Source organism: Parasteatoda tepidariorum, chromosome 1 (assembly GCF_043381705.1).
Source record: "Parasteatoda tepidariorum isolate YZ-2023 chromosome 1, CAS_Ptep_4.0, whole genome shotgun sequence".
NCBI classification, from domain to species: Eukaryota; Metazoa; Arthropoda; class Arachnida; order Araneae; family Theridiidae; genus Parasteatoda; species Parasteatoda tepidariorum.
The window spans coordinates 8,594,524-8,606,157 of record NC_092204.1 but is presented as its reverse complement, the minus strand read 5'-3'; the positions used below and the strand labels follow the sequence as shown (position 1 = coordinate 8,606,157).

The following is an 11,634-nucleotide window of genomic DNA, read 5'->3' as shown; positions in this document are numbered from 1 at the left end:
AAAAAAACCCGAAAAAAAAAAAAAAAAAAAAAAACACTTCAGAACATTATCGTTTTTTTTTGGTGAACAATTTTGATTGCGCTTTTGTTCTATGGAAAAAGGCTATATTCAGCGATGCCAACTGCTCCAGACACGCCAAAATAATAAAAAAAAAAACGGTAAATAACTACAAAGTAAATTTTGCAAATATTTGACTATTTTTGATTGCTTTATAAAAGGCATAGCATGACGTAAGCACTATAAAAGGGTAAATTATATAAGCCTGCGAATTATTTAGAAATAGTGGTGGATAAAAAATCTACTAAATTGAATTTATTAAACCTAGAATCACAATTGATAAACTACCACTTTAAAATATATATTTGCTGTCCGGAGCAAGTTGGCATCTCTGTAATATTTTATTCTTGAATAAATAAGTGTTATAGCTTACAATCCTATGTAAATGATAAATATAAATGAAACGAATTTTTTTCTTGGCTTTCAAATTATTATTTTCAATTGATTATATTCGAGTGTGAAAATTATAGCTGCATAAAATACAACACCGCTCAAATTATCTTGAGTGTGCACAGTTTGGCCTGTTTACTATCACTAATTTTACTATCACTATTAGATATTTTAAGGCCTAATTATAGAGATATTTTATGTGTTGGAAAATAATATAAACTTACGTAACTTTAAATTTAGTGGAGGAAATTTAGTCAGCGTTAAAAACTACACTGTTTAAAATATCTCCTTAACACGTACACTCCTGGTTTTTGGAGACATGATCAAATTTTCACAGTTCGTTCTTCAGATTTAAATCAAAAATCGTGGTTTGAATTTAAATAAATACTTTCTCCTTTCATATTAAATACGAAAAGATAAAAAGTTATCTTTAAGAAAAATGACATGTTATCCGAGGAACTACTTATAAAAAATTCATTTCTCTCTTTCTCAGCTATTTTATGACAAAGAAGGATTTAGAAAAGCAGTGTTGTTCAGTTTTCATACTTGTTTTCCTTCTGGAAAAACAAAGAAACTTCTCTTTCTTCAACTAACAACAGGATCTCTTTGTTCACTACCCTTACTTCGACGCATTTGTGTTCGTATTGTCAATCGTTTAGTCTATTTTTTGTTGCTTATATCAATTTCTATTAAGGTTTTATTTTTTTAAAAGAAGTTGAAGTTTAAAATAGCAAGATAAATCATTTTTATAATTTCGGTACTAGCATTGTATGCATAATGATACATTTAAAATAATTTAAGTGCATTCGGAAATAAAATATACTACACTTTTTAAAATGAGTTTCAAAAAAGTAAACGTAATTTATCTGAAAATATAATACGAGCTCTTTTTTTAAATTTATTTTATTAATTTTTTTTTCGCTGCTCATTAATCTTTATTATTTTTCCATGTTTTCTCTATATTTTTAACTTATTTTATGAGTTCTATATACTTGCTGCTTATGCTCAGTAAATTAAACTTGTGATAATTTCCTTTGTTTTTCTCGTTTCTTTCTTCTTTTTATCCTTTTTATCTTGAAACAACGTTGCACAGACTTCTTTTAGCCTGCTTTTTTAAATCGTGTGAAATGAGAAAAGCAAAACTCAATAATTAAAAAACAAGTCTTGGGAATTTTTTAAAAAAAGGTATCTAACAATCGTAACAAATTTATGCCTTTCTGTTCGCAATTGGATATTTGCACTCCAAGAAGAAGGCTTCTTAGACACTTGTGACCTACGTCAGCGACAGTTAATCTTTATCAGCAAAATGGCGTATTAAAGTTGAGCTAAGTTTCTCTACGTAAGTTAGAATGTTAACTAACGTAAGTTAATTAAATACAAAGCCGTTTCGCACATTGAATAAGTTGAAATATAATTCTTTCCCGTCTACTTCTTTTACTTAAATTAGATTTATTATTTGTTTATGTAATTGATAATTAAGGGGCTTGGCTCACTCGAAAAAGAATGGAAGAGCAGTCTCTAACGTAAACATACGCCACGTTTGAACAACCAATCAGAATCGAGATATCCACACCACGTCACTTGCAGGTGTCCCATTAAAGGAACTGTAGTAAAAAGAATAATTATTGTTTCTTGCAAACGATTTTCTTCTACGTGTAAACAAAACTTATAATTCTATGTTTCACATTTATTTGTTCAGAGCATGCCAGCGTAAGACGCGCCATGATTCAATTAATTGACGTCATTTAGTTGTTTCTCTTCCTAAAATAAAAAATATTCAGCATTTTATCGAAATATGTCGCCAAGTCTAGGATGCCAGCGAGACTACGTAACTATAACATTTTTTAAATAATTCTATGATACAGATCGTTAAAGATAGGACGAATAAATTTTTATCTTGTGTGTTTAACTTTGAAAAGCTTTTATATTATTTTATAAGTATATTAGTATAATTTGATAACCAAATAAAATGGGAACTATATTCAGTCGCGGATGATTACTTAAATCCTGTAGCGCAACGGTCTTTTCTTAATTTGCAACTAAAGTATCTGTCACTTCCGTACAATAGAACCTTCAGAGTCAACGCGGAAGTACACAAATGAGTTAAAAATTTCATCTGTAATTAACACCATTTATCTAACTAAGCTAATCAGCATTCAACTAATCAGATTTCATAGACATATTGATAGTTAGTATCATTTATTGTTTAAATGTTACATCAAAACATTTGCTACCACATTAAATATCTAAAAAATCTGAGCTAAAAAAAAAATGCACTTGACTTGAATAAACAGAAGAAAAAAATGAAGAAATACTGGATATTAAGCCATCATTAATTAGAATCATAAAATTGATAAGATTTCTAACTTTATTTCTCTTTAAAAACATTAAATATTTACCAAAGTTCATCTTATCACTATAAAATAAATAAATCCTCTTTTTTTTTCTCTCTCTCTCTATCGTCTTATATAATCAATTTCCTGTTTTTTTATTTAATATTCATTTTAACATTATTTGGCGACAAGAAGGAAAGGATATATTTAATAATTGCCAGAAAAAAAAAACAGATATGATTCCTAAAAGGGAAATAACCTCAGTCCACCTTGAAAATAACGGTCCATTTCAATTAAAGACTTGAGTCATCACATTAGTTATCTTTTTTTTTTTTTTTTATTCCTATCTAGAGAAAGAATGATGTGTTTTCATTCTTTTGGAAGACACTTCATAATTTCCTTCTTAGAGGTTCTTCCTTCTGGAAGACGAATTATAGTCACTATTGTCGCCAATAAATTCCCATACGAAGCGTTTTTTTTTTTTTTTTTAATTAATCATGCTCTGTTTCATTTCAATTTATTATGCATGCTCAATAATGGCATCATTTACAGCTCTACTGGTTTTCATAATTTATTGAAATTGTAATAAAAATCTTAGCAAATTTGTGAAAAAATACAATTAATAGTTTTTACTAGCTATTATTTCAAGTTTAGGAAATCTTATGACGATTAAGTCATACTTTAATTACATATGTTCCGAGTGCCGGGTTAGTCCGGTTGGTAGGGCATTGTTCCCGTGTCCAAGAGATCGTGAGTTCGATTCCCGCCGGACGAAGACTCCCCAGTGTAGAAAATGGTGACTGGTGCATGTTAAATCTGTTGGGTCACAAAGCCTTCCATGTTAACATTACAAATCATACGTCTGGGGGCACTGAATTGAGATTGATCGTTCTCTGGTTCAGGTCAAAATTACGATTTGTGGAAGAAGGAATAGGCCCGTGAATGAATGAATAGGCCCGCTCCATAAACGGGCAGTGGAGCTTGAGTGTCTGAAGTCATACTCTTGGCCATAGATGGCCAAACGGAAAAACAAAAAACGCATCTTCTGCCTTAATTTGTCTTGGTTTCACCAAACAGACTTGCTATTATTGGTAAGTAGTATTAGAAACAACAACTAAAATACAAATTTACCAGGTTTGTCACAACTGGAAAAATTTTGAAAGGCATGATGCGTAGCGTTTTTAAAAAGTACTTAAAGGTGCTTATTTTCGATTTTGGTTATTTGAAAGCCCTTAAAGGTGCTTTTTTCATTGGGTGTTTTTAAAAAGGGCTTCAATTTCCCTTTTCAAAAATGAGATTTTTTTTCGTTTCTATGTCGATTTTCGCCACGTATTATACAAAAGCGTGCTTTTCACATTGTTCTATTCAACGGTTTCACAGTCCATTTCGGCGTACCGTCGGTCCATAGCGTATGAAAGCGCCAAACATTTTACATGTTTGGTGAAATACTTGCTAGTCAGTATTTTCTGTGTCTACTGAGCTGGGGTTCGGTAAGATTATTGCCTTCTCATGTGCAACTCTGCTGCACTTTGCAATATATTCTCAATTTCAGGCTTCATTTTCCACCTTCTGATATCGTTCTAAAAAATCTCTCAAGCATTTTATAATGGCTGATATAATCAAGAAAAGAGTTCTTTGTCAGAAACTAGTTATTTTACCATGATCGTGTAAAGTCTTTGGAAATTATTTTGCATTTTGTTAATGTATATAGTGCTTAACAATATTTTTTGAGTGCTTAAAAAGTACTTAAAAGGTGCTTATTTTTTGTTGAAAGATTTGACTACGCACCCTGTAAAAGGTGATGGTATATATTTCTTGAGACTGCCGGAAATTTTACTGATTTCAATTTCTCTTTAATTTTGGGAATTAAATTGTCTAATTTTAACATCTAGATATATTTATATTAATTTAAAAATATGTTTTAGAGTAAGTCGATATTAGTAAAACCATTTTCTTTTTCTTTTTTTTTTTTGTTCAATCTTTTTCTGCCTCTTTTTAAATTTTTTCCGGTTGTGACTTTTTCTTTTTCGCTAAAAATATTTCACTTCTTTTTCGCCAGAAATGGATTACAAATCAAAGATTTCGAAGCCATTTTTCTCCTATGAAAACATCGCTTTACAATCTAAAAAAGAACATTGTTGCACCAATAATTTTTTCTATATTGTACAACATCATTGAATTGAACTATAACAAAACCTTAGTAAACGAAAAACAATAATAATTCAGTTAAATGTTAATAAAAAATCAAACTCTTAATATAAACTAGGAGGCTTCGCCCCCTGCTCGCTGGCGCTCGCCAACCCCCGGAACTGCTTTCGCAGGTCATTTCGGATTGCTTCGCAATCCGATGCTCGCTTTGCTCGCTCATTGGATACGTTCTTAGCGTCTAGCTTTTGTATACTTTTTTGAACACTGAAGTTCCGAAAACTTTTCACTGTAGAAAATTCTAAACCTGCGCATTTCAATATTAATTTGAAATTGCAAACAGTTCACATATTTTTCTTAATCACACTATTCTAAATTTCAGTTGTTGAGAAAAGTAACTGTTGTAAGTTTTGTTTTAAAGTCTTTTCCACCAGAGGGCTAAAGGCATGTGCTGTAAAACAATATGAAATAGTACTGAACGCCGGATGTAAAGCATCGGCTTCGAAGAATATAATTTTGTGAGAATTTTTTTGATAATTCGGTGAGAATTTACCCGATTAGACATATGATGCTCACTACGTGCTCTTGCTCCCTGAAGCCTATCAATTAAAACGTATTAGCGTTTTATATAACATGGATTAGCCATATGATGCTCACTACGTGCTCTTGCGCGCCGAAGCTTATCAGTTAAAAATGAAAACTGTTGCCAGCGCGAGAAAAGAAATATTATCGGTTTTATTGATACATACGTACGTATTAGCGTTTTATATAATATAGATGAAATGTTATAAATAAAAACAACTAGGAGGCTCCGCCCCCTGCTCGCTAACGCTCGCCAACCCCCGAGAATTGCTACGCAATCCTATGTGGTTCACGCCGTGAACCATGACTCGCTGCGCTCGCTCGCCAATGAACACAATGTTCTAGCACAAAGACATAGTATATCATCATCAAAGACGTAGTATTGTACTTATGTAAAAGAATTCTATCAATGTTCTTATTGGCTTTTAGAAAAGTATATTAGCTATTTAGATTGTACATGGTGAAAAAATCAAAACATTAGCTAAATGAGAAACATATTAGCAAAATAAATTATCAAATATTGCAGTTATTCACCTAAATTCAACTAAATGTGTATAATAAATTAGTTAATGCTAGAAATTCTGAAAGCTTTAGAAAAAAAATTTATTATTTGAAAATATAAACTTTAAATCCTAACTTTTTCTTGTGAGATAATAGCCCTCAAAAAGTCTTTCATTTTCAAGAACACAAAAATTTGTTTTATCGCCAAATGAAATATTTTTTGGTGATCAGCATTATTGAAATCAATTTCTATATTAATTAACATTTGTGATAAAGTACATAACATTTTAGAACAAAATAAGGGTGTTTTACATACAATAAATTAAAATGCATGGTTGTTAGCATTACCCGAGAAATACCACGTGGAGGTCGCCATGCTGCATTTCTAATCGGGGAGTTTTGATTTTGGCAGTTCCCCTTGCCTACTGCCAATAGAAGTTTCAATTAAATTTTTTCCAAAAAACATTTTTTTCCGCAAAGCTCTAAGAAATTAACACTAAGCGAAACACAATTATAGATTTGGCATCTTGGAGCAATTACTGAAAGGCTGTCAAATGACTTAACTCTTGACAGACCAACATAAAGTTGTCAATGACTAAAAACTTGTTTAGTCAATACTAAACTTGTTTTCTCTAAAATCTGATCTTGTGACTTATTTATAGTCATGGAGAAGGCCAGCCTAATTAATTCCTAATTGAGTTTAATTTAAATATTATCATGTTTTTAGGGCATGAATCTGAATTGAACAACCTGATAATGCTCACTCTGAATATTGTTTCCGTTTTTAAAAGCGCTATATGTTGAGCCACCTCATGTGACATTTGCAATGTGACATTTTTAGCAGCAATCATTGGTCGATTTTCTAACGTTGCCATTCGGGGAGTTGTAATGAGGCTTTTTTTTTGGTGCCGTGTAAGAGAAATATATATATAGATTTTAATAAAAATTAAAGTTAACAAAAAACTTCATAAGATTGAAAGTGTTAATATTTTTTTCTCCTTTTTTAAGAGGAATTTTAATGAAACCAGAGATGTCATTTATATTTATTTTTATTTTAATATTTAATGATCATTTTTATTTTGGAAAAAAAAATTCAGAAGTTATATTTATTTTTCTGATCAAAACACTTTTTTCTTCCTTCATTATTTATCACTGAAAAACTGAGACGGCTTCTCATATTGATTTACTTTCCTTTTTTTTTTGAAAGGAAAACGGAAATTAAAAGAAAAAAATGCCTTTTATCATTGCATTCAAGTATTTTTCTTTTTGTTTACATCTTAATAAAATATAATTTTTTTCTTATTTTCTTTATTTCCTTATCTTTTCTTTCTTTTTATTTAATGAAAGATGATTTACGTTTTTCATAACTACGACAAACATTTTTTTTAAAGTCATTATTATTATTCTTTTATGGTTGAATGAATAAAGGTAAGAATATTTTAATTTTCATTTGGAAAGACTCGGGAGGAAAAATAATGAATTCTTGGAAAATCTATATTTTCTCTGGAGAATTTTAAATAGGATAATAGAAGGAAAAAACTGCACAAATCTCTTCCTGTTAGGAAAAAAAATTTAAGAATATATTGAATTTCACGAACACTTCAACGAAAATTCAATTTCTCGCATTTTTTTTCCCCGTTATCTTTTCACAGAGAAATCATTGATTTATTTTGCGAATTATTTGCTTAGGGATAAGGAAGACAAGCTCGTTTTAAGAATTTTTTTTTTATTTATTTATATTGTCTTTTAATTGAAATGTCTCACTTTTTATGCTTATTAGAAAAATCATAATTAGTCACCAAACTAAAGTGTCCCTCTTTAAATATATTAAAAATGAAAAGGTTAGTTTGTTTGTTTTTTAATATTCTTCCCATACAAATTTTTTTTTCTGAAAGAAATGTATATGTAAATGTTGAAAACGTAAATGTAAAAAAATGTAAATGTCGAAATGAAAAATTTATGTTTGATATTTTTCTACGAATAATGTAATATAGTAAATAAATATTATAAATAAAAAAATATTTAATTATTAAATAAATAATAAATAAATTATAATAGATAAATATTATAATAAATAAATATTCAGATTGGGTTTAGTTATTACTTACAGAGTGTCATTATTTTATCGACACATTTTTAATATTATTCTAGAATTGATACTTGAATAGTTAATAGTCAAAATTAAACACTTATGTTTAATATTTTTCAACGATTAATATATGAATGTAATAAATAAATGTTTTAAATAAAAAATATTTAATTATTAAATAAATAATAAATAAATTATAATAAATTAATATTATAATAAATTAATATTATAATAAATAAATATTCAGGTTGAGTTTAATACTTGAATAGTTAATAGTCAAAATGAAACATTTATGTTGAATATTTTTCTACGGTAATATAATATAGTAAATAAATAAAAAATATTTTATTATTAACTTATTAAGTAGATAAATAAATTATGATAAATAAATATTATGATAAATATAATAAATAAATATTCAGGTTGAGATTAGTTATTACTTACAGAGTGTCATTATTTTATCGAAACATTTTAAATATTATTTTATAATTGATACTTGAATAGTTAATTTATTCGGGAATTATGAATTAAAAGTTTATTTTAAATAATTATTTTCCACTAAAGTAAAATTATTCAGTTAAGCTTATATTTTAGATACAAATCATTATTCATTTTCTAGAAATTAGAAATTGTAAGTTTATCTTAAATAATTATTTTTCTATGTACTAAAATTATTCAGCTGTATGCTTACATATTGTCAACAAAGCTCATCAGGTTTAATGAAATACATTATTTTATTAAAACTTTATTCCTTTATTGGAGAATAACTGAGCTCTTTGGAGTTGAGTATATATATATACACATACACTTATCTGCTCCTTTGAAATTAAAAACATATAACCTTAGATAAAAACATATGAAGATTGAAACATAGAAGATAAAAACATATGACCTTAACGTATCGCATCATGCAATGAATTTTCGCCTCCTTCCTATGACTCCCTACGTAGCAAAGAAGTGAGGGCACTTAATATTCAAAAATTGAATAGTAAATTTTTAAAAAAATCATGATTAAGAGTACAATATTAAATTGTACTTAATGAATAAATCTCATTAGCATATGTGAATATATTAATCAAAAATTGACTATTGATTAGATTAAGAATATTTAGTAAATGTATGAAATATTAAATTTTTCCATCTTATCATTCAATCAACACCAGTCTTCCAATCGGGTTTTATGTCAAAAAGTTGAATTTACAGGTCTGGAGTGGCACCTAGACTAGTTTAATATATGCATAAACTAAAAATGAAAGACCTGAAATGTGACTTTCGCTGTCAAAAATCAATATCAAAAATGGGTGATGATGGTTTTTATTTGTTGTTTAAAGTGCTATAGCAAATAACTGAGATTTTGACGCGTTGTTAAAAGTACTATCCCAATCTGTCTGAAATAAATCTGTTAAAAATATCATTACTACCAATTTAACTAGTTTTTCAGGGAAATTTTGTTTTTATATTTCAAGCTGATACAAAACTTCTGCTTTATTTCATTCTTGATTTAGTAAAGTAAAATTTAAAATAATTTGTCCACTAGACTGCAATTTATAGTAATAATAATTGTAGTATTACTAGAAAATATCAAGGAAACTGGGATTCCATTAACTTTTCTGGTAACTTTACAGCATTAAATTTAGTAAACATAACATTGTTTACTATATTTAAAGCAGTTGCGTTACTCGACAATTTATGTAGTCCTAGTTTTCTAGAATTTTTCTACTAAGAATGGTGAATAACGTACTATAATTAAGAAAAAATATTGTTAAGAAAATGAAATGACTCTTTTACGTTGTGATTTCTTACGTTTTGGGGTCACATCTTGTACCCTTGGTGTCATTCTAATTTTATTACGACTGAAAAAAACGTTTCTCGAAAAGTGCAAATGTTGGCACTAAAATTAACATGAATATGTTTATAATTTATTTTTATTTATTTCTAGCAGTTTTACACTTTGATATAAATATCGTATAAATATTACCATCATTAATCACTACACTTGATTGCATTTTATTACCACTGACAAATGTTGGCAGCAATGTTAACCTGAATATGCTTATAATTTTTTTTTTTTTTTAAATATATTTCTTTCTAGCAGTTTTACAATTTGATATAAATATCGCATAAATATTACCATCATTAATCACTACACTTTATTCCCACTGAAAAAACCTTTCTCGCAAAGTGCAAATGTTGGCAGTAATGTTAACATGAATATGTTTATAATTTTTTTTTTTTTTAAATTTCTTTCTAGCAGTTTTACACTTTGATATAAATATCTCACGAATATTACCGTCATTAATCATTGTCCTAAACACTGATGATAAGTTATCCAAAGAAATTAAAGCTTCCATCCATGGTCCATTAGCTAAAGTTTGTGCTTAATCAATCATCTACTTAGCTTCTCATGACGTCGCTTCATTTACATAATACCTCCCCACATCATTAAATACACCTCCGAGAGCTCTTAACATGATTCTGTTCCTACCCATAGGGATGGATCGTAATCTAGATTTCCCAATGTAAGGACAAGTTATTAGGTTGAGAAAGTGCATGGCGTGGAATGTGCAGTGACTGATATCTCATCCTCCCCCCCCTAAGTCCACCCCTGATCAAATCATAACACTTCTTCAAATTGTCCTCCCCATGCCTGGTAGGGAGGAGGTCATGGACTGCTTGTTGCTCACCCTCTCAAAACATCATTTAATAGTCTGCCTGTCGATCGATGCATTCCACACAAACAAGATCAGCTGCGTTCTAGACAGTCACCTTGAAATGGCCCCCTCTATTTCTTCCTCTGAGGGGACAACACTAGACTACATGACGCTTTGCTCTTTTTCATGGAAAGAAGGAGAAAAAAAAATTTATTTGAAAATTTCTCCCCCCCCCCTTTTGAATTTAACGTAAAAACAAATTTACACCTTTTTAGGTATCTACTTCCTAAAAATCTTACTACCACTTTTTTTTGCAGCTTACTAGCTTAATTAATAAATGTTCCGAAAGCTCCAAAAATTTAGGAATGCCTTAAACTTTTTTTTTCTTTTGGAAAGAAAACAAAAACTGTTGTAAATTTCTTTCTAGTTCTGAAACATTAAAAAAAAAAAAAAATTTTAATTTTATTTTGATAATTTGACGTGAAAGCAAATTTACTCCATTTTATTTTGTACTTCACAAAACAAATTGAAATGGATATGCATGTAAATAGAATCAAAAGTGTATTTACATCTATACATAATAATAAACGCGGCTGTGTGTGTGTCTGTAATCACAATATATCGCCCCAGAAGCCTCGCCCAGGCACGAAACTCGGCACATAATTGTGTTTTGACATAATGAAGAAGTATTTTTTTTCTTTTTCAAAAATTTGGATTAGTTATTTAGTTATCAGTCATTTTGTAAGTCTATGCTTTTCGTCTGCTTTTTCGTCTTCAAAGAGCCATATTCAAAAAACTATTAAAAAATGCATATACTTTTCCCCACTCTTATAAATGTATGCTAATGCGAACCTTACAATTGAAATATTAATTTTCGACAACTTAA

The 11,634-nt window shown here is 29.0% G+C and overlaps 2 protein-coding genes across 3 annotated transcripts in view; both read left to right on the top strand.

Annotated features, from left to right (window-relative positions):
• LOC139424986 (SCAN domain-containing protein 3-like) overlaps nucleotides 1-6,753 on the top strand; it is an 8,595-nt gene extending 1,842 nt beyond the window's left edge. Inside the window, exon 3 of the mRNA XM_071177495.1 lies at nucleotides 6,736-6,753. Coding sequence (XP_071033596.1) covers nucleotides 6,736-6,753 — 18 coding nt within the window. The remainder of the gene's footprint in view (nucleotides 1-6,735) is intronic.
• LOC107440185 (LHFPL tetraspan subfamily member 2a protein) overlaps nucleotides 1-11,634 on the top strand; it is a 67,105-nt gene that overhangs the window by 19,383 nt on the left and 36,088 nt on the right. The gene's annotated exons all lie outside the window — the stretch shown is intronic.